Genomic DNA, 23911 nt, shown 5'->3' with positions numbered 1-23911 from the left:
TTATTGCAGCAGTATGAAATCGAACCAGATTACTGTATATGTTCACACTGTGTTCCTAGGAAATTGTTATGCAAGGACGAATAACTTCTAGCGCCATGTTTTATCCTGTTTAAACGTATTTAAAGAAATATATATTTTTATTTAAATCTTTCGCTGTTTAATAAATCTGCCAGTTTGTTTTAATAAATCTGCCAGTTTGTTTTAATAAATCTGCCAGTTTGTTTTAATAAATCTGCCAGTTTGTTTTAATAAATCTGCCAGTTTGTTTAGAAACAAATCCCTTTGGCAAGTTTAAACATAAAAACTACGTAAAACTTCTTCTAACTTACCAACTTTAAAAACTACAAAAATAAAATATGTTTTTTGTTGTGGGAAAACATACTTTATTTAAATTTCGTTATTTCCATTTTGTGTCTAAAGTCGTTTATAACTTATGCTTGACAAATATTCTGGTTTTATTAGATCAATTATTTTGTAAAACAAAGTTTGAACAAAAATAAATGACACTTACTTTTACAACTTGACTTTGATCAGTTCTAAGAATGTTTGTTGAGAGTCAATTTAATTACAAGGTGATACAAAATGGTGTCTGTTTAGCTAGTTATTAAATACAAATCATTCCTTTGCGTGCAACTGCAATCTTTGAACTAATTCGCGGCAACATTACATGTGTGGTGTTTGGTAAACATTCGAATTGAACCTAGCCCATGGACTTCCAGTTATATTACTGTGACAATAATGGAGATTATAACATGCACAGCTCCTGTGAACATTGCAATTATCAAGTATTGGGGCAAAAGCTGCGAAGAATATAATCTTCCGTTGAATTCGTCATTAAGCGTGACCTTGAATCAGGTAAAAATACGAGAAGCTAATTCAAGGAATCTGGGCGCTGGTCTAGAATCCTACCATATTTATTTTAACTGTAGCAAAACAAGTTGTTAAAGTTGAAATTGCAAGTAAAGGCATAAATATGTTAGAATTATTATAATAATAACACATGACCCACCCGAACCCAAACGCTAACTCTCACCCTAACCCAAATAATGTTAGCCATATAAACACCTGGATGGAAATGTGGTAGAATTCTAGAACAGCGTCGGAATCTGTACAACCTACTTTTCTAAAAAATATTTTGTTATTTTCTTGTACAGATAACTGTTTAAGTTTTTAGCAGCTGACCTGCTTGCCATGCTAATTTATGTGGTCAACTATTGTAAGTATAGTATGTGCACTGTAGTGTACACCCGCGGTGTTTTTGACAGATTAGACCTGTACCCCTAGAAAATAATTCTACACCCGGTTTTCCCTTATTTTATAATGGCGGGGTGCACTTTTAATCTTAGTTGCATCTGGTCACCCCGATTTTGTGGTTGTGCACCAGTGAGATCTCTTTGGCAGATGCTCAACCGATGTATTTTTTTAAAGTAATTTGTGTTCACACCTGAATTAGTACATTACACACTTAAATTTAGAAAAAAAAGTTGAATTGTGACAGGATTTCTAATCTCAAGGGTGCAAAACAATATGATTGCACACCTGCCACCCCAGATGGAAACCTTGTATTTTGCGCAAGGGAGACACTTTTGTAGCTTAAAATTGAGTACTATACTAAAAACCATTAGCGCGGCATAATTTTGCACTTTTAGCAATTTTTTGCTTGATTCTACATAAAATGCTCGACTAGGGGGAATTTATCCCCCTTGTGCAGGTCTTACTTTCCAACCTGGTGCTCACCCAAAAATTTAGTGCTGCACACTTAAGATTGCCATGAAATGCAGACTGACCTACGGTACTTTTCTTCTTGTAACTTGTGGTTGACTTTTACCAAAATTTGTATTTATTTGTACAAAAGTGGTACATCTTTGAAAGAAATATCAGTGATTGTCTTGTTTTATTGGCAGACAAATTGTAAACTTTTGTAAATTGCTTGGGAAAGATTTTTAGGCTGCTAAAAATTACGCTGATTTGATAAACGCTAAGTTGCTTGGCTAAAATCCAATTACTACTGAAACTGTGGTATTATGGTTTGGCTGATTCATGTTTGCTCAGCTGACAGAATTTTAGAGTGATTTTTGAAATTTGCGTAGCCGTGACTGCAGCTGAGTGTGCAACTTTATCAACTTTCCTATCTCATGAGCAGATAAGCTTGGGGCTGGTCTAGAAATTTTACCACTTTTTTTCAGTATCGAAATGAGTTGTTAAAATTTAAATTGCAAGGAAGAAATATGATAATAATACTTGACACATCCTAACCCAAAAGTCCAAAATAGTGTTTGCATGATAAACCCCTGTACGAAAATGTGGTAGGATTCTAGACAGCGTCAAATCTTGTTTGTTATTATGTGGTATTATCAAATTAATTTGGATAAATTAGTGATTTTTGTCAGTGATTAATTGTATTTAATGACAGACGCAACAGGTATTTTTATAATATATAAAATCTTTTTATTTTTTTGTTTACTACTAGATCAGATTGTATGAATTAAATATAGTGTTTTAAGTTCATTTGCTAACCGGATTGATAGTAATTTTCAATTTAGGAACACCTTAAAGCAACCACTACGCTAGCCAGATCACCATCATTTCAAAGTGATAAGGTTTGGTTGAATGGGGTTGAACAAGACATTGAAGGCAACAAACGGCTTCAGGCTTGTTTCAATGAGGTAATTTTCCTACATTCTGTTTACAATAATTTGGTGAACTATTATATTTGTTCAATACATTTAAACTGCTCCCAATGTAATATTAGACTGGTAAAAAAATACAGTAATTTATATAATGTAGTTAACCAAATAAATTTACTCGTACAAAAAAATCCTGCATTCTAACCAAGCATATATTTTGCAAAAGTAGTTTTTTTATAAAGGTTTTACCATGTTAGCTGTGGCCCTAAAAACTCTTTTTAATTTGTCCAAGAGCTGCAGTTAAGTCACTAATATTATGTAAATTCAACAGTACCTTAACTTAACTTGCCATAATCACATTATCAATGAAAATTAAAAAGACTGCTCCAAGTTTAGTCAAGAAAACTAATCGCTGTAAAGCGTGGCTAAAAGTTTTGCTTGCCAAATGTAACAATGTCAAAGATGCAGAGTTTATATTTTATATTGGCGATGTGTCTCTTGTAATAGATTCTAAAAATATTATATGTATATTGCTACAAAACGTAGCATATACTGGTAATTAATTCATAAAAAATCTGTTAACAAATAAACATAAAACATCTGTTAAGGAATTAACCTAAAAAATTGTTAAGATATAAACATAAAAAATCTATTAACAAATAAAAATAACAAAACTGTTAAGAAATAAAAGTAAAAAAATGGCAAGAAATAAACATAAAAAAATATGTCAAGAAATAAACATAAAAAAATCTTTAAACAAATAAACTTTTTTGCCGAACTCAAGGTGCGCGCCCTCGCCAGAAAGCAGGCCATCAAGGAAGGAGGCGACACAGAGGCCCTTGTGAACGTGGCACAAAAAATCCACGTTGCTTCTGTAAACAACTTCCCTACCGCAGCAGGCCTGGCCTCTTCCGCAGCCGGCTACGCGGCACTGGTCTTCGGCCTTGGCCAGCTTTTGAAGCTCGAAGGCGACATGTCGCGTATTGCGCGTCGCGGGTCAGGCAGCGCGTGTCGCAGCATGCTGGGCGGCTTCGTCGAGTGGCAAAAGGGCTCGGGTCCCGAAGACAGTGCGGCGCGGCAAGTATGCGACCAAGGCCACTGGCCGCAGCTTAGGGTTTTTATACTTGTTGTCTCGCGCCGGCAAAAGGACGTGGGGAGCACAGGCGGTATGCGACAGAGCGTCGAAAGCTCGCCGCTTCTAAAGCATCGCGTTTCCGACGTGGTTGAGCATCGCCTTACAGCTCTCAAACAAGCGATAAGCGAGCGCGACTTTTGCGCTTTCGCTGAAATTTGCATGAAGGAGAGCAACCAACTGCACGCTGTATGCCTGGACACTTACCCGCCCTTGACCTACCTAAACGACGCATCGCGCGCCATTATTAAGCTAGTGCACGGCTATAACCAGCGTTGCGGCTGCACTCGCCTGGCGTACACGTTCGACGCTGGCCCCAACGCATTTCTATTCACGCTCGAGCCGTTTGCTGACGACGTTTCGACTCTTCTGCGCGACGCTTTTGCGCCACCCGGCGACGTGACGTTCTTTCGCGGCCTACAGCCGGAGGGCAGTCGAGAGTTGTCTGCGAAGCAAGCAGCTTTGCCCGGCTGCGTTGAGTACGTGATCTGCACCGACGTTGGTCCTGGCCCGAGCCTTAGCCAAGAAACGCCGTTACTTTCACCCGACACCTGTCTGCCGCTTTAAATCTATACACACCTGCTCGTACTTTACTAAACCTTTATTTATTTCATTTTGTGCATTGCCTGTTGTGTCCCAACTTCCAAACGTCGATTACTCACAAAAAATGTGAAACGTGCACTACTTTTGTCTGTTTGAAAGCAGCGTTAGAGTGATGTTTATGTTTAGCCAGGCCATGTAGATCAAAAAATGCAATGTAGCGTTTCTATCGCGAAACTGTCGTCTATCTGTTAACTTGGAGGATTACCATTATCCACGCGTACTGACATTACTTCTCGTTTGCACATCGGAATTTGTGAAAACGAACGCCATTTTAGAAAACAGCCTAATACATAAATTCTATTTTACCTTATTTGACAAAAAATTCGTATTTAAGAACAAAAGATTCTTTATGTCCGGCTATATCGTTTTATTTTTAGCACAACTTTAAAAATCCATTAAAAACCCAATCCTCATTTTTTTATTTGAACGCCAGTTGAGCAGCTTTAGAATAGGAAGATGTAAATTAGCTTCAGCTACCGGTTACCGTTTTTTTTTTTTTGTTTAAAACTTTATTGTTGGCTTCTCAAAGTCCGAAATACATAGTGTTGTTTATTTTTCATTTTTACAGATGTAAATTAAGAAGTGAAGTGCCCTAACGTTTTCGTTAAAGGTTGCCATCATATGGATGGCATGGAACCGATTTTATACGTATTTCAAAAGACCTTATTTATACATTTTGGCTTTCCCAAAAGTGGCTTAACGGAATTGGTTAATATAAAAAGGCTGTTGTTTATCGGAAATCGTAAGTGATAAATCGTTAATTTTCACCTAAATCGCTCTTTGATAAACCTTTCTTACTGAAGAAAACTGACCCCGACTGTATAACAATATCGTGTTGTATGCATCCATCGAATGGAGAAAATCGTAACAATTAGTATTCAAAGTCTACCTTTCATAGGAAAGAATTTATTGAAAGAATGTTCCTTGTTACAAGTTTCACTTTTGAAGATGTGTAAAATAAATAAAGAGTTGTTTGAAACGTTTAAAATGCAACCTACTTCTGTATGAGCTTTAATATTCTCATTACGTCTTACTACAACCTTTAACCATTATGCTCCAAAGTTTTACTTTTATTTTACGGTTTCAAAATCTTCAATTATAATCGCTAAAACCAGTATGACATGTATGAATTCGTTGATTAGCTTTATTTCGACGAGCAAACACGCAATTAGTCGTCTTTCTCGTTCGACGAGATCATATCGGCCAGCATCTGTCGATAAATATCGGCGTCTGAATCTGAAAGAGTTAAAAAATGTGTTTAGTAAAGCATCTTATCCATAACAAACTAAACGTATACGTACGTAATAACTGTTTGGTACGAAGAAAGAAAATTAATCTACCCCTTAAGTTTTGCAACTTTGTCGTTATTTTAACTAAAGGCGTTCTACGCCACTGATACACCCGCAAAAAATGGTGTACAATTTTATCCGCTACCAGGGCTGCGGACTCGGGACTCGACGGGTCGGTTTGTTTTGCTGGAGTCGGACTCGGGACTCGGACCACAAAAAATGCGAAGTTTTCGCACGTTTAATCCAAAAACAACAACCTTATTCCACAATATTACCCGAATTCCAAATTCGGTTGCAAAAACAACCGCAAACTCGTGGGCACCAATCAATGTAACGACTTTTTAGTTATGTTTCAGTCACCTATTGTAATACCCTATTCGTTTAATAAGTAACAATTAACTAAAGTCGCTGTGAGTTCTATTCGGGTAAATATTTTAAATCCTATGGCTATTCTGTCCTTAAGAGAATCATTCACCACAAATTTACGAATTCAAATTATATTGTGTTATAAGTTATAAATGAGCGCTATTAATTATCACCAAACGAGAGGTATAAAATTCGGCATTATACAAATCCACTTACAATAATTTTATAAAAACATTACATGTTACTACAAGTCTACGAATAAAAACTGGCATCTCAAAGCAAAATTACCCCCAATATATAGGATCTACCCGAGTCCGACATGCGCATGCGCAGTACTAGATTTTGAAACTGATATGGCCGCCAACTGCAAGTTGTAACGGCGGAATAGCATATGGTGGATAATTACCAAACATGTATCATGAGTGGTTGTCTTATATGACACCGCTATAAGTGGATTGCTGAATATCCACCTGTGGATTTGCTGTTTATCCAACTAAGTTACGTAAATGGGTAAAATACAGGCTGTAGAGTCGGACTCGACAAAATCAAATATTTATCCGGAGCCGGATTCAGGTTTATATATTTTTAGCCGGAGTCGGACTCCGTTCATTTTAACCGACCTCGCAGCTCTGATTCCTACAAGCCAACACTGGACGTTTTGAAATAAATATGTAGGCTATTCAATTCGTTACAATCTTAATCTTATTAACTTTTGGATTTTAATACTTAAACCACCCTTCACCATAATCAATGACCCCAACGGTTATTAGCACTTCAAACCCATAGCACAGTGATTCTCAACATTTTATGGCTAAAGGAACCCCTCAAAAATAATAAATAGATTTTCGGCACCCCTACTGGAATTTTCGAGTATTTTACTGAAATGTAACTGGAACAACAAAATCAACTTAAAACACGAAGGAAAATGTCATTTGATATAATAGTCTCTTATCGTACGCAAATAGTTGTATCAAAAAGTTTGCCAATTGAGAAAATGTTTGAGAACCACTGCCATAGCAAATAGTTAGTTGCACATTATTATTACCTTCTTCCAGAGCAATATCCGGTGCCTTTTGATCTTGGTCATAGCTGAAACAAAACAAAGTAAAGAAGCTTGTTTGATTTGAGCACACTTTTAATAGCGAACGAAGCGGCTGGTTGTCTCGCTAAAAAAAACTTCGTTCACTATGTTCTTGTTCAGCATAAGTTATTACTTCGCTCCAAAATGTATAATCGGTGTTTGACACTTACTATAATGGTCTGTGGAGATAGCGAGCAATTCTACTGGTCAAGCGCCGAATACGAAAAGCTTCCGACGTATTGTAGAAAATCAAACTAATAACCAGCAATGCAGTCAAGAAGTTGGCCATCTTAAATTGAGGACGTAAACCTACTGTTCGAAATCTTACAAAGCGATCTTGTATATTCTAAACTGTCACTGTCCCACGAGTATTTTCGTGCCCGCCTATAAAGGTTTCCATCGTTTGAATACCTTTCCGTTCACCAAGAGGGTCTGAAATTGATTTGCATTCCAAATGCACGCCTTATTCTCCAGACTATACCTAAGATCGATTCATTTGCCGGTGCACAAACTTTTGGCTTCCGAACTAATACCAGCTGTTTTTTTATGCTAATTTGTTTTTAAATTAGAAAACTCTTACTTTACTTTGCATTTTGAGTTCAATGCTTTGGCTGTTTTCTAGATCAGTGGTTCTCAAAGGAACCACTTGACTCCCTTAGGGAGGATTTTTTACATTTTAAGAGGAAATTGGTTCTAGCGAGGAATTGGGGAGGAAAAATGGATAACAAAGAAGATATTTAATCGGTTATATGCAATAAAAAGCTTATTTAACTGTGATGATCAGTATTGTAAAGAGTTTATTAGGCTATTAATCTAAGTCGATTGTTTCTTCGCAGTAATCTATTGTCTCTTCAAAGCTACTGCAATTTAGGAAATATACAGAGGTTTTTATTCTGCGCCTATTCAATACCAGACGATCACAGGTTTATAAACGTCAGATTTTGACTGCGTTGCCGTATTTTTTCCGTGAGATTTTACGTGAAAGGATGAAAATAAAAAGAAAGTTCGCGACCGAGGTAAAGGCTCACATAGTTTACTGCGCACTTAAGCATATCCATAAGCCTGTTAGCATACGTAGATTGGCTACGGCTTCCCCGTTAATCTTATGAGAAGCATTTGCATACGATAAAAATATGTTAATTTTCGCCTCAAGCTAGGTTCCGTTATTATTGTCGACGCTTTCAAAATTTGCACTTTATGTAGAATATTAGAGGTCAATCATCACGTGTTTTTTTCAAGTTGGTAATTTATTCCCGAATCTTCTAAATCACCCTTTAAGTAATATTTCTCACTGCAGTAAATGTTCTAAAAGGTTCCACTCACAATACATGGTTGGAAACTATTCACAATATGCTATTCCGCCTTTAAAATTTACAGTTAGCGGCCATATCAGTTTCAATCTTGTACGGGACTCGGGTAGTTTTTACGTGGTCTTACTTGAATCCCGAGTCCGACTCCGTCTCGAGTCTGACTTGCAGCCCTGCTGTCTACAACCCTAACCTTTCGTCTATATTTTCGTTAAATTTAAATATGTAATTGGAAGATATTAGTGACATCTATATGTAGCCTGCAAAATAAATTAAACAGCAGACAACGTTTATGGATCACGTTTCATTGTTTAATACGGCTAACAAGAAAAGGTTTACTCCACGAAAGCGAAGCCTACATGTTAACTAAAGTTGTCTCACTTTAAAAAGAAAGAAATACCCTTTGCAGAACAAAGTAAAAATATCACGTTAATCATTTGTTAAACGTTTCGAGTCTAAGTTTAATTTCCTAAAACACTGATTTGTTACGACGAAAAGCCAATTTTATTGGCCCAGTAAAAATAACATTTGTAACAACGCAAAAAACGTGGTCTATTGCCTTGGTGGACAACAACACGCCATTAATATTTTGACAACACGCGCTGTACGCAAATTCACCAGGCGTCTTCGACATTAGGACCACAAAAACGTGTACAAGTACAACCAAACGTTAAAGGTGGCCGATATCAAACGTGAAAATGGCCGCTCACATCATGACATTGGCAAATGGCAGCAGCTTGTCGCAATACTTGTTTACAGTAATGCAGCCAGCACTGTTGTACGTATTATAGCCTACTGTGGGGAAAAGCGGCAGGGTAAAAAATATTTAAAACGATCAAATTTTGTTACCCAGCCGAGTCAAAAACCAAAAACGTGCAAAGATGTTTTTTAGTTCTTTTTGAGAACAAAAGCCCTGTTTTGCCACGTTGTAATTTTCCTTCCGGAGTTGTAAAATACAGTGAAGTATTTTCTTATTAGGTGGAGTACAAAAAGAATGACTTACGAGTAATGGACTTATATAGGGGAGCATTAAATTAATAACAAACCTTTAGGGGATCAACGCAGCATTTTTTGTCGAAAGCGCCTGAAATCGTTATAGTTTGCATGATTTAATCTTTGGGTCAAAAAAAAATACTCAGAAAGCTGGGCATTGAATCAACGTTTTTATCCCTAGCAACTGGGATTTCGGCACCTCAATAAATAAAACGAAGTGGCGCTCTTTAAAACTGCGGCGGAACATACAAATCACTTCTTACGCCAAGGTTTTTCGTTAAATCTTGAAATTAAAGTCTTCAAAACACCACCGCATATAGTATATGCGTTTAGGTATTGTTGTTTGGGCACACCGACCGATTTAAACACCGCATCTGACTGCCAAACAATTCTCTCAAGCCTTCCCCCGCCCTTTAAACAAGGCGAAGGCGACCTTATCGTGGCGTTTTTTGAATATGAACTAGAGCCTAGACTTAAACTGCCTCGTTCCCACCATGACCGACTCCCCTGGCCGACCGCCAGTGGGTCGGGCGCCGGAAGGAATCCGGTGGGTCTTTTGAGCGGCCATCGTCCTTCCGCCAGATGTCGCTATGCGCTGGTAAAAAAAACGGTTTATTAAGCGTTTCTGTAGCCGTGCAAAACATTTGTGAATTGTGTCTTTTTATGTGCAATGTCATTTATCAAATGTTAATATGCCGAAAATACTCCAACATGTTACGCTTTTGCGCAATGTTATCTTCTGTGCAAATTCCCGAGCAATATTCGGCTTTAAAAAGAGGAAGTATGGCGATACACGAAAAAAAATGGTCGTTAGCTGCCTGAGAGCTTTCTTATTAAAATTTGATTTCCATCTGCTTTTTTCGCCATTTTATTTATTAAGCAAAAAAATTACGTTTTTTGAGTTCGGTGCAATACGTTTCTATAAATTAGGATTTCTTTATCAGGAAACATGTCAACTCTTCTGGGCTATAAAGACAAACTAAGCCATAGAACTAATCAAATGTTCTTCTGAACATAAGGGAAGGTTTTTATAAATAATGTACAGGCCAGCTTGACCGGAGGTCGTGAGTTCTAACCTTACTGCAGGCTAGTTGTTTTTCTAGTCTTCAGTGTACTATTGATATGTAAGCCGTAATCGTTGGTCAAAAAGCAGCTTCAAAAGGGCTAGATCTCAGTTGTTAACACTCAAATGTGTGTACATATGTTTCATTGTATTAATGATATGGTACTGTGGATCCCCTTCAATATGAAGTTGCTTGTACTAACAGAGTGAGCAAGCTTTGACGCATGGTTGTTTCTCGACTCGTTCCCTTCTGAGCCTGCATAGCTCAGTTGGTAGAGCGACGGTCCCGGCTTGACTGGAGGTCGTGAGTTCGAACCTCACTGCAGGCTAGTTGTTTTTTTAGTCTGCCCTGCTTGCATCAATGGTCGACAGATTCGATGAATCTGCAATGGCTTTCAGTGTACATAAGGGAAGGTTCATAGCTTACACGTAAAAAACTAGATTACAAATGTCGCTGCCCCTAAACTAATAAAGCCACGTCTAAAAACCTTGCGTGGTCTATATATCACGTCAAGTGCGTTTTTTTTCGATTTTTAATTTCCTTTTCAAATTTCGAAAATCAGTACTATTGGTGCTAAACCAAGCATATGTTTTTGATTAGGCTATATTGCTTTTTGACTTAATACGTTGAAAATTGAAACAATATTTCGGTAAGGCTCCTTATAGGGCCAGATAGAAAAATACAAGCGGATATGTACCAATACATTTTTTTTTAATTCCGTGTAGTTTAGAAAACATTTAAACATGTTAACGTACTACATTTTTATTTTAAGGCCACCCTTATCTTTTGTGTGGCAGCGTTAAGTAATGCCCCTTAAGGAAGTTTGTACAGGGAGCCTATACTGTTAAAGGGACAGACGCAAAATACAAGCGGATATGTAGGAATGCATTTTTTAATTTCGCGTAGTTTAGAAGAACATTTAAACAAAATAACGTACAACATTGCAATTTTAGCCCACGTTTATCGTCTGTGTGGTCATAAAAACGTTAAATTAGCAGTAGAGGTTTGCAAAACAAAATTTATATATAAGCCCATAGGCCTATATATCGCTAAATTAAACAAAAACACAAATTATTGTCATGAACTTTACAAAACTTACCATATTGTTTACTGTTCTTCTTCTTATAGTTGAATTCCCTCCTTTTTTCCTTGATGCACTAATGAGCCTTAAAGAAATAATATCGAGTCAGAAAATTAAAAAAAAAACGTTTAAACTAATCAATAATTAATTAAGATCAAAACGTCGGCACCTATTTCTAACAATTGTCACTCGCAAAAGGATCCGGAATCGTCAGGCCGAAATTCGTTTTAGTCGTGTGAAATTTTAATTTTTATAAATAATGTACAGGCCATTATAGATTTTTTGTCGCGTTGTCTTAAAAACGACGTTTTCCCGATTGTACGGCGATTTACATCGACATCTTAAATGTGCCCCGGTTCCCGGTAAGTGTGGTGCTTTCCACATCATGGAAACCCTTCGCTTTGGCCTTCTACAGTTTGACAGAGTAATTTCGATGACGTTGACACCACTTAATCGCCACTTTCGGAAGCGAGATATTACACACAGAACATTTGTTAAAAGCAACACATACACTAGCGGGAATGATTTTGGCCAACACATCAGCACCGATTCTGTTCGTGGCTCTTTTTTTAAGTTTAGGGCTATTTTGAAATACTTCTTGACATTGAAGGTCCGTAGGCTAATTAAGAAGAAAAGGCCTCTGAAATAAGCCGTCGCCTATTCGCTCTTGTTGGTACTAATAACAAGTTTAGAGTGCCTTTTCAGGCGCCACTTTACAGTATCTGCACGGCTTAATTAATAGCAGGCAAACCCCGGATAGCTATACCCTCCAATTACTGTGAACATGACGCCACTTTTCTCAACGCTATCAGATAAAAATAAATCGAAAAGCATTGTTAATACTAAAAATTACTCCCGGGTAAAAATTTGCCTTTAAAAAAATTTCTCGGCTTTTAATTAAATATCGCACCGTACAGAAAAAAAAAAAAAAAAAAAAAAAAAAAAAACTGGATAGAAGTTCCTATTTACCTTTTCTTCCAGGACAGACAGCACACGACCCGCGCTAAAAGCTTCTGGTAACCGTTTCTGTAAACCGGGTTGGTGACTCCGTAGATGATAAAGTTTAGAGAAGAATTGGTCATAGCCAGGTACCCAGTTATCTAAAATCGCAAATAAAATTGTGACAAGAAAAACATTAAGTAAATAAGATAATTTCCATGAACGGCTATTTTAAGACTTCGTTGTTAAAACGGGTTAAGTCTGATATGTTTTTTCCCCAGTGTGAACCCTCATGTGACTATTAAGATCACTATAGCTGTCCCAAACAGTTTCCCGAAAAACTTGCATCCGTGTTTCTTAACTGAAACCTGGACAAAATAAAATCGAACGAATTGCAACTTGTAAAAGATTTTCCGCAAATGTTGCATCGTAATTCCTCTGTTTTATCCTTACGGAAAAGTTTATTTTTTGTTTCTTGACAGTTTTTTCGTACAAAAGTCTGGTAAAAGCCCAGTTACAGACCAGGAAGGATTTTTGCAAGTAAAATTGAACTTGTTGAAACTGAAAATAACTTGAAACTGAAAATAATACTAAATTCGCCAGTGACAAACAAACAAACAAACAAACAAAAAATAAGCTTTTTCATCACAAGGCCAACATTTAAACCTAGAAATAATTAGCAGGTTATGCCCGAGGTTTTCAATGGTAGCAAATTATAAATTATGTGTATTTCCTTGGCTTTAACCACATGTTATGGAATGCATTTCGTTCCATTTACCCCTCGTCGTAGAAGCGAACGTTTACGACAGACGAACAATTGCAAACTTTCGAAACGGATCCGCGACAATAAATCATTCTCTGGCGTGCGTCAGTGATCAATTACTTGCGATTTTTAAAGTAGTGTAAAAAAACCGCCGAAACACCCTGTATTCCCCAAGAGACAGCCTATACGCGCGATCAGCAGTCACACTTATCTAACAGCATGAGCCGGTCATAATCGGCGGATTAAAAGCTTTCACACCCAAGAGGCACGTATCCAACCGAAGCCAAAGCAATTTGTCACCAAAAGCAATTAACTCATATAGTTGCCTGTCGTCAGGTCTCACGGGAGAGGTCATTACCGGTGATGACCACCGTCAGAATCGCTCTGACCAGATATACCCTTTTCGCTTGTTTACCAAAACGTAATAGGTTCTACTAAATAGGTGACTCACCAAAGTTTCTAGCAAGTCACTCAGTAATCCAGCAAAAAGACCACGTAGTCTGTTTTTGCACAAATGAAACATTTACCCAAATCAAGTTTTTTTCGGTGGTAAAGAACACCAAGAAGATAAGTGTCTGATGACGACATTTTTGTTCGAAAGGCCGAAAATGCATTAAAAGCTTATCCAAACATTGTTAACTTTTTTATCCATACTATTTTGTTCAAAAACTTCACGACTAAACTAATTGCGTGGGCTCAAACTAATTTCAATGACAGTCGGCTGGGCATGGGAAATTTGAAAAGCGAAGACGACCGACATACACTGTAACTACCTGAATTGGCGGAGTTGATGTATATATAGTGTCAGTATTACACATCGCACATCAAGCTAATTAACACTGTCAAGCTTTACTCGTAACGTTAAACCAGCAAGCTAGTATTAAAAAAGACACTAAATTTAGGCTTATATAACAAAACTCGCTCCTTGCGTTAAGCAAATGTACTCGTAATTCGAATCGAAAACACGATCCCGAACTAAAACATTGATGCATCCGGACCACCAACAATTAATGCTCGGATATAAATTGCAATTAGTCGTTTTAGGCTACACTACTAGATGTTTTGCGGTAGTGGTTCACAACCTTTTGTAGGTTGTGGCCCCCTACTATGTGCATTTCTGCCCCTTGACCACATTTCAGAAAAAACGTAGGCTACGTCACAAAACGTCATAAGGGAGGTATCTGGAGTTATACGAGGAATAGCCAGCGAATTGTTATTGAAATATCATATTTTCGTACCTCAATCACCGGTAAATTCAACCCGTAAATATATATGTAGGCCCTACATATATTCGAGGGGCAAATAAATCGATGAAAAGTTATAGATTTTTAAAAAACTTGGAATTGCATCCCTTTGCTGGACATAAATATATTCAAGGAATTTAAAAAGTCGTGAGTTTTTAAATACTTTTCAATACGCACATTGACTCAAATAAATTTATAGACTTTTAAAGATTCAAAAACGTTTAGGCAACCCCGTTATTGTGAATTGATATTACGTGCTACGTGTGTTTACCATACAAGCATTTTAAGAATGACATTTTCAAAGTCAATAATTAGCATAAACCAAGCTGTGCGCTTAAGTAAAACCAAGTCAAAACACACTTTATCAGCGTAGCGATCCGAGTTTTCGGCAAAGAAGATGCTAGTGATGCCGTATGGAGTCCAACAGATGAGGAAGACCACCACAGTGATGAGGAGTGTCTTCAGGAGGTTGATGTCGCGCTGGAGAGCCTTCTGGTACTGGTTCATGTCTCCCGCTTCCTTGCTCATATTTCGCACCCATTCGCCTTGCTCGTTGGCGTGGCTGGAAAACGAAGTTTGTCTTTTGTCATTGTCTGCTAAATCAAAAGTCATCAAATCTGGGCTGCGAAGACTTTTAAAAACAACCCAAGTCCGACTCCGGCCAACAAAATAAACCCTAATCCGAGTCCCGAGTCCGACTCCAGTCAACAAAATAAACCCGAGTTCGACTCCCGAGTCCGACTGGTCAGATGTGCGATTTCGTCGAGTCCCGAGTCCGGTCACCACCTCTACAGCCTGTATTTCACTCATTCGGCAAAATATCCACCTGGTGCTATTTGATCTTTACAATTTACAATTGGCGACAATATCAGTTTTTAAATTTGGTACTGCGCATGCGCACGTCGGACTTGGGACTCAGGTAGTTTTACGTGTTCTTACTCGAGTCCCGAGTCCGACTTCAGCGAAACAAACCGACTCCGTCAAGTCCCGAGTCTGACTCCGACTTTGCTGCCCTGCATCAAAGTACGGCCTGAGGGCCAGATCTGGTAATTCTACCTGCCCGCGACACATTTCCTTAATGAAGATAAACTACTGCTAAAATGTTGTCCGAACTAAACTTGATGAGATTTTGAACTGAAAGAAATAACGACAGTTTTAGGTGCATAATTATTTGTATTTTATTAATAAATAAGTTAATAAAGTCGACACAAAATTTAATATCTGGCCAGCGATCGTCAATTTCTTACAGTTATTTGGCCCTATATAAAATATTGGTGACTCCTGTGCTAAATTTACTTCAAAATCAGGGCTGCGGAGTTGGAGTTCGGGAATCGGGATTCGAGTAAGACCATGTAAGACTACCCGAGTCCCGAGTCAGACGTGTACTTGCGCAGTACAAAAAAACTGATAGTGCCGCAATATATAAATTGTAAAGGTGGAATAGAATGTATGGTTCAATATTTTTGTGAAAAATATGTTGTGGGTGGATGGATTGCACACACCCATGAATGGATTGCTGTACATTCACCTTACCTAAGTTACGTAAATGGCTACACGCTGTAGAGTCGGACTCGACAAAATCGAACATTTGGCCGGAGTGGGACTCGGGTTATTTTTAACCGACTCCACAGCCTTGGTCAAAATTGCTTCGTATCAAAACTTGAGGAGCGCCGACTTGAACCATTAATAGGCATTACACATGCACCAAGGTCATTCATGTTTTCCAACAATGTTCGACTAAACTTACTTGTAGAGTTTATAGTAGAGAACGATGATGCCCCCCAGTGGAACCCCGATGGCCATAAAGACGACGAAGACGGTGAAATAAATGTCTGCGGTGTCAGACCAAGTGCAGAGCATCATCTTGAGATCGTATCTGCGCAGTCGCAAGTACAAACTAAATTAGTTCACATCGTTAGAAGCCAGTTTACCCATACTACCTTTACGTCATTGGTTCCGGCCCGCGAAATGGAAAAAGGTTGCCCTGGTATACAGACCCAAAATGTAGACAAGAAAATAACACTTAAATGAAAATAACACTTGAACACTTTAAAAAAAAATAACACACTAAATGTCAAATATTAAATATTGTATAGATATGCGTGTGCGACAAACTTTATGTTTTTTGATGAAAAAATACTGTTCATTATATTCAGTGTTTATATTACGAAAAACTATGAACAAAAATTAAAAGTCATCTTTAGGAGATACCTAATGAAAGACCATTCTTAGCTGTGGTAGGCTAAAATGTAAAACCAAGCAGGTTTGATTACCCTGCGTTGCTCCATCCGGTCACAACTGGTAGAGTAAGCAGGCAGGAGTAGACCCAGGTGGCCAGAACGAAGATCCTTATGTTGCGGTTCGAGAAGATCTTGGGATACTTGGGGTTGTGAACGATCGCCACGTATCTGAAACAAAGGGATGCGAATGTGGATTTTTTGTTTGAAAAGACTCGCTGATTGATATAAAGTATCTTCGGGATGTTGAACTTAGACTCCAAACTTTATGTTATAGAGAACTTTTAGGAGGTAGAGTTATTAAGCGTGCCGCGCACAACAGGTCCAACTTAAGCCTAATTAGACTTTCCACAAATTGCACATCAAATTTCATAACTTTGAAGTTTTTACTTTTCACAACCCAATTTTTATTCCCCCCCAAAAAATATATACGCAGAAGAAAACTTGGGGCATGTACGCAGTTGTAATTCAAAGATAACCTAAAAAAAGTCACTATTTTGATCGATATAGGCTACACAGTATTAGACAATTACTGAAAAAGCTGACTCAATATAAAGTTATGTGCCATGCAACCTGTAACAACCTGTTTGATGCGATGGCGAGAAGGTTTATGATTGAGATTGTGCAGAGAAGCGTTACGAAGAAGCCGATAATCTTGCAGTCCGACTTGCTGAAGGTGTTCCTCTGTCGGATCACGTTCGCCAGCACCGTTGGTATCGCAAATCCTGTAACCTGAATAAAGACCCTTTTCGATTACATCTCTCCAAGGGTGTAACTTATTTGGGCCTACATCCTGTTTAAAAGCTGATTACGAAAATCAGTTAACAACCCAGGCATGTTTATAAAGAGTTACGTATCGGATCAGAGCCGATACCCGATGTCGATTGGTAGTATCGTTACTCGTCCGATACAAGGGTGGGATCGGTGCCGATCCGATAACAAATGAACATAATAATTTCGGCCATGATTTGCAAACCATATTAGCGATTAAAACTTGAAAGTTAAATTTATCGAAATTTATAGTAGGTTAAAAACTGGAGGTAACTTCCTAATCCTAAAGCAGGGGTGGGCAACCAGCGCAAATCTTGCTACCAATTTTACAAACTAGCCACGAGGCCATTCCTCATATTTTATTTTTGCTATTTTAAGGACAAAAAGGCATGTTTTTACTCTTTGCCCAAATCTTGTTCCTGCATCGATTGTAGCATGTAGTTTGACCCCTTTTTAATTGCAAAACACCTAGTTTTATTCTTGATCTGTATCAGTCGTTGAGGTTGGTATAATAAGATCCGTAAGTCTACACAGTTGAAATTTAACGGCTCGCGGAGTCCTTTTTGAGTTTGGCCCGCGACAAGAAAAAGGTTGCCCACTCCCGCCCTAAACCATATTTTGGCCTAATAACCTCGAAAAAACGTGCCTTTGAATGTTTCAATTTTGCTTATTTTGCACGTTGGAGCACAGTCAATGACATAACACGATATCGGGTCAGATCGCTACTGTTTTACCAAAGTCGCAAAGGGCGCGCAAAAAGCGTATTTACTGTGAGGTCGGATAGAGTGAGCCTTGCTCTTGAAAAAGAATTTTTGGCCGCCACAAATAAAGTTTACTGACTACTGGTATAAACGATCAAGGCGTGCTTACCATAAGGTCGGCAAAGGATAGATTGACGAGAAACATGTTTCCGTATTTGTTGATGCGCTTCAGCACGACGATGGACGAGATGAGCAGAATGTTGCCAACAGTGCCGGTCATTATAACCAGGGCTAGGTAGCAGAGCTCGAGCACTCGAAGAGGAAAAGGCTGGTCGCAGAAAAGGTTCTCTGAAGAGTTGCATCCCGACACAGCGGTCACTTCGAGCCCAGACAGGTTGCTGTACATTTTAAGCTGGTATAGTTTACTATACCTGTAACTGCATAAATACGCCTGCGAAAATGTCAATATATATTTGGTCGAGGTATATCTTACAGTACATTTTTCTTTTTGCTTTAATCTAGCAGTGCACTATACCTGTAACTGCGAAAATACGCCTGGAAAAATGTCAGCACGTTAGTTGGGACCAGCGATCTCTGGCTGTGCTTTTTTCTTTTGCGTGAGGCCAGTGATTCCCAACCTGGGTGTCGCGACCCACACGGGGTTTGCAAGAGGTTGTCAGGGGGGGTCGCCGTGTACTATTCAAGAAACAAAACTATACAAACAAATTAGCGTGTAAGGTGTAAAAGAAAGTGCCAGTCTAACAATTGTGTTAACGACATTTGCTTTAGTGAACCAGTCGTGCTTTTGAGTCAACTTTCCCTTTATTTTCAACCAATGGAAAGCGAAATGTGACTCGCGTAGGTCCGTGCAAACTAGCAAGGGATTGCGACAACAAAAAGGGTGGGTACCACTGCTTTAAGCTATAGCAGTGCACTACACCTGTAACTGCGAAATTACGTCTGCAAAAATGTCAACACGTTAGTTGTGGCAAGGGGTGTCTGGCTGTACATTTTGCCTCAATCCAAAAGTTTTTCTTCCTCTGCGGCTGGTGGGCAGTGTATCTTATTTGATGAGTATTGCATGTCTTTGTGTTTATACTACTGTTTGTAAATTGCCATTAAGAAATTAAAGGTATTTTGCAAGGAAGCAAAGTAATGGACTATTTTTTGACGTAAACCACATTATTTACTGAAACAGTAGCACGCGTTTAAAGTTTGTGAAACTGCTGGCGTTTGATCAAATACAACGCTGCAATTCTTCTTGGACGAAATTTAAGGTGTAATGGCTTGAATTAGGTTTCGCGAATCTAGGAATATTGAGACGAGACGATAGTATTAAGTATGGTCACGGTTCAATTCCTAACGAAGCTATAGTTTTACGTTCTCATGGACAACGAAAATTTTCGCTTTTTTTACTTTAATTTGCACCTTTGCCAAATTGCGTGCGCAAAATAACTTTAAGCTAAATCTGCATTTCCAAATTTATTTTTGTACCAGGTGTAATAAAAGTTAAGATAAAAATGTTTTAGGTAAGTTTTGGCGCTTTATTAAAACGATTTTGTGTCTTTTGAAAATAGAAAACTCGTTGTTATGCTTCGTTTGTGTTTTGGGCAATGTAAAACTGACTTTTTGCCTGATCGGCGAAATCAGTTTGGCTGTTCAGTTGCTCGCACTGAAACACCAACACTAACACCAAGTTACTGAACCGTAAAGACGCCGAAAATTCCAGTTTTGAGCGTTTGTGTATCTATAGGCGTATTTGCGCAAACATACATCATTGAAAGGTGGGCAAAACCTGGTATGCTAAGTCAAAATTCTGCCGCCTTTTCACGCTAAAGCTGGAGGCACCAGGCCCACGTACTGAGCGTCCTAATATAGCACGAATCAGCGCCAATCTTTCGACCGCAAAATTGACCGCGGCATTTCCGTATAGTTTCGCTTATTAAAACCAGGGGGGGGAAACGTCGAACGCTAAAAAAGCCGACTATGAGCGGGTTTACGGGACGCCTGGTACGCCATTGTTACGTCACAACACGGATGTGCTGTCGAATGATGCTTCAATGCTATTTTTGGTCGTGGAGGAAAGAAACATGAAAAAATCACACTGCAAGCTAAATTTAAAGTGGTTATTCGTTAGAGTTAATTGCCCGTAGAGGTATAGTGCTCAGCCGAATCTAGTAACTCTTGAAATTACATCCTGCTGGAATTCTACGACGATATTTCCGGTGGAGGAATATTTATTTAAAAGTTACTTAGCGCTGTTTAGTTTTTTTTTTCTATTCCAGTTTGGGACAAGTTAGATACCAAAGAAGCCAGACATTTTGTTTGTTGCGTCTTGTTGTAAATTAACGTGATTGTGGTTTTCAGGTTTACATTTACCGAAACCAGTTTTGCAGCCTAAAAGAGGCAACGTTTAGTCTTTGCCAAAAAGCAATTTAATATTATATCAGCCAGTAACCAATAGGGTAAATTCCATTTTTATATATGTCCGCAAAAAACAAGTTAGTTGACTGAAACTGTTTTAATGTTACTCCTGGACCTTAGACTGGAGAAATATATAAATAAAAAGTCATTGGTTTTAAATTTAAATCGTCGACCCGTCAAAAAATAGATTTTATGTCTAATTTGAAAAACTGGCGACATCGTTTTACCGTAAAACACATATTTTTTACGCAAAAATAACTGCTTTAAATTGAGATTTCGCGCAGTCTGAAAGCGTCCCGCCGAATCAAACCACAATTGACTGGTCGTGCCCGGGTAAGGAAGGTCTGGTAACTTACCCAAAACTTGGCATGTCTTTTAAACGCTGCGCAGATGCCTGTCTAGCTGGGTAAGATCTTTTGCAAGAAATACTTAGTTTGGGCGGCATTGGTCTTCCGTGCTCTCTTTGCTGAGCTATATCTAGACCTACACAGACTCAATCGCATCAACCTGTTTTCGATGGAAGCATTCACAGATAGATTCTCGAAACTTGTTAGCAGACAAAGAAAGAATTTAGCTAAGTGTTCTTTTAACTTGTCATGGTTTGTCGTTCCCACTTTTTTGTGTCCACTCTGCTTATCAATGCGATTTTAACCTTTTGGTTTAACAAATAATAAGGCCTGTCTAAACAAGAGTAAAAACATATCCCCTAGTACATTTTAGGTAAATCAAGTAGTCGCAGTTAAATACAATGTTCAACTGGTGGATAACGTTTGAGCGTTCAAGAACAGTAGATTGCAAGTTTAAGTTTAACTATCGAATAACACTCAGTTAAATTACAATGTTCAAATAATGAATAACTTTTAAACGTTTAAAAAAGTACAATACAAAATTAGGTTTAACTAGCGAATAAGACGTATTACAGTAGAGATATATAGTGAGGTTTCTCTAAAACGCCAGAAATTTACGCTGCGACTATTTAGAATCGATCTAGAAATCAAAATCGATTAAAAACGCAATTTTACACGTTTGACGTTCCTGGGTAAGTATTCGACCCTAAAATATATAACGAAGGCCGAGTTTGTCTCATTCCGGCCGGAAACGAAAGGCTTTTTCGGCCTTTTTCAGTCTTGTTTTCAATGTGATCAGGGAGACCTAGGGTTTTTAATTTTGTTTGCATGGATCCGACTAAATACCGATTAAAATGCGTGTAAGTGACCACTGCAGTAAGGTGGCGTTTAGCGACATTTTTATTTACAACGGGGCAAGGGTGTTCGCTGCATCCTTGCAAATCGACCCTGTAACTCTCCTGTTTGGAACTGGTGTTGACAATGATTTGTTGAATTGCTTACTGTTATGTGCGCGCTTCGTTATATACCGTTGTAGTATGCAAAGACATTACCGACGCTTTCTATGTTTGTTTTTATGATCAAGTCTGTAGAACATTTTAAGTATATCAGTGCTTTAAATTCAGAAAATCTCGCAATTCATAAAGTTAAATGGGATGGCCTTTAGCCCAACCTGTCGCTTCTTGATATGTGCTGTTTTTTATTCTCGTCCGTCTTTCTATTTTGTTGTTTCAGCGTAATAAAAAAATGTTTAAATAAAAAAAAAATAAAAAAAATAAAAGGGTGTTCGCTGCAGGCTTTTTCTTGATGTTTTACAACATAAATGCGCCATTACCGTGCCAGATTAGTTTAAACTTTTTAACCTAAAAACGCTTTTACTTAGCGCATCATTGCATAAATGTTGGTGAAATTTATGTATAGAAACTTTATCAGACGATCGCTATCAAGTCATTTTAATTTGGAAAATATACTATCTCGTTTTTACTCGTACAGCATATTACGCTCGTGCAAGTTTTTTCTCTTAGAATTAAGACACATCGAATGAAACCTGAGGGCTAATTCTCAGTGAGACCTAAATGCCTGTTCCATCTTTTTTATGTTATTCTCTAACATTCGATTTCGTTTGTGCTATTCTGTCTTTCAATCGACAACCTAACCTAAAATCTGGAATAATGTTGTTTAATAACTATAGTACCGGTATAGTTGGTACACTTTCCTGTATCTCAAAATAACCCATCACGGAAACTTGCCCGAGCTACCCAAACATTTCAGAGTAAGGTAAATCACTCCGAAAGTACCGCAATGAACTAAGGGCCTCATCATTTCAATTAAACCTTACATCAAAAATATATCGAACTGTAAATGCTACATGAAAGCTTGACTCGAAGACCGTGAAGGTCCTTTCGCTGTCCTAGTGTCATTCTTTATGCACTGTTTTTCAATGTTTGCAAAGAAGCACAATAATATGAATCTATACTGTCCCATCATCTTAAAAAAATGCTCAATGCCAAAACAGGCTTCACATGCTGAGGAAGCTCCTACGCCCTTGCGACTTGTAGCTGATGCACCGGTGAAGCGGCCGCGGCGACCTTTTATACTGGCATTTCCTGACTCGCCAGCCGGAGAAAGAACGTGGCGTGCGTCACTAGTCTATGTCGAGTGGTTGACACTTGGTCATTACGCCTACGTTGCGATCGCTCGTTTCATTAACTTTTTACATTGTCGTTTTGTAGCTTAAACGCTGCAGTTTAGTGTAGTAACTCTGTCCTCGTTTAATTAATTTACTATCATGATTTGCCTTACATGGTATTTTTGCAACCACGTGGGATTGTTGGTCCTAAACTCAATGGCGTGTCGTAAATTATTTAGAAATATGTCATATTTGTAATTATTGCTAATTAGAAAAACATCATTAGTTCATTGGGCTTGTAGATACTACTGTAAACGTTCGACCAATAGCCGATATGCTAGGGCCTAGCAGTCACCTTTACTCTTGTTTTCAACCAATGAAAGAATAAATGGGTGTCGCGTAGGTTTTCAAAAACTGGCAAGGGGTCGCGACAACAAAAAGGTTGGAAACCATTGTGTTATATAAGGCCAATTTCAAAAAGCGGCGGAAAAAAGTGGCATATTCGTAGCATATTGGTAACCAATGCATACCGCAATTTTTTCTATTATGCAATGACAACCTTGCCTAACCATATCGCGAACAACGCTGGTTGTAACACTATGGCCACTTTTTAGGAATGTCGATATACCACCGAGACGACTTAGCAATGATTTCGCAACATGTTTTCCCTTTCACTATAACCGCTATAGTCGTCGTCTTAGATAGTTCAAGGACTCCGATTTTACAGCTTAAAAAAAGGTTGCTATCGAACAATCAACGCCGCAATATTATTTAAGATGATTTACCCCTAACTCCCCAACCAGTTTAACCATGG

General features: G+C 38.3%; 2 protein-coding genes, 1 long non-coding RNA gene and 1 other non-coding gene across 4 annotated transcripts; 2 read left to right on the top strand and 2 right to left on the bottom strand.

Annotated features, from left to right (window-relative positions):
• Positions 1-735: 735 nt before the first annotated feature.
• LOC146170312 (diphosphomevalonate decarboxylase-like) lies at positions 736-4734 on the top strand. The gene is made up of 3 exons (XM_083389151.1): positions 736-855; positions 2544-2666; positions 3412-4734. Exons 1-3 carry the CDS (start codon positions 739-741, stop codon positions 4324-4326), a joined length of 1155 nt encoding a protein of 384 aa, XP_083245277.1. The 5' UTR covers positions 736-738; the 3' UTR covers positions 4327-4734.
• Positions 4735-5417: 683 nt separating this feature from the next.
• LOC146170311 (uncharacterized) lies at positions 5418-7444 on the bottom strand. The gene is made up of 3 exons (XR_014500998.1): positions 7269-7444; positions 7063-7106; positions 5418-5598 (listed from the first exon to the last, which is right to left on the bottom strand). It is a non-coding gene; the product is annotated as an uncharacterized LOC146170311 (long non-coding RNA).
• A 2218-nt stretch (positions 7445-9662) lies between these two features.
• On the bottom strand, positions 9663-18404 carry LOC146170309 (melatonin receptor type 1B-like). Its single transcript, XM_083390707.1, has 8 exons — positions 18368-18404; positions 17310-17458; positions 16763-16897; positions 16237-16365; positions 14850-15051; positions 12513-12643; positions 11562-11628; positions 9663-9993 (listed from the first exon to the last, which is right to left on the bottom strand). The coding sequence occupies exons 1-8, from the start codon at positions 18401-18403 to the stop codon at positions 9859-9861; spliced, it is 984 nt and encodes a 327-aa protein (XP_083246833.1). The 5' UTR covers position 18404; the 3' UTR covers positions 9663-9858.
• Positions 10716-10790, top strand: Trnaq-uug (transfer RNA glutamine (anticodon UUG)). Its single transcript has one exon. It is a non-coding gene; the product is annotated as a tRNA-Gln (tRNA).
• Positions 18405-23911: the final 5507 nt, after the last annotated feature.

Source organism: Ascidiella aspersa, chromosome 1 (assembly GCF_963924565.1).
Source record: "Ascidiella aspersa chromosome 1, kaAscAspe10.2, whole genome shotgun sequence".
In the NCBI taxonomy this organism is placed as follows: domain Eukaryota; kingdom Metazoa; phylum Chordata; class Ascidiacea; order Phlebobranchia; family Ascidiidae; genus Ascidiella; species Ascidiella aspersa.
This window is presented reverse-complemented; position numbering and strand designations above follow the sequence as displayed.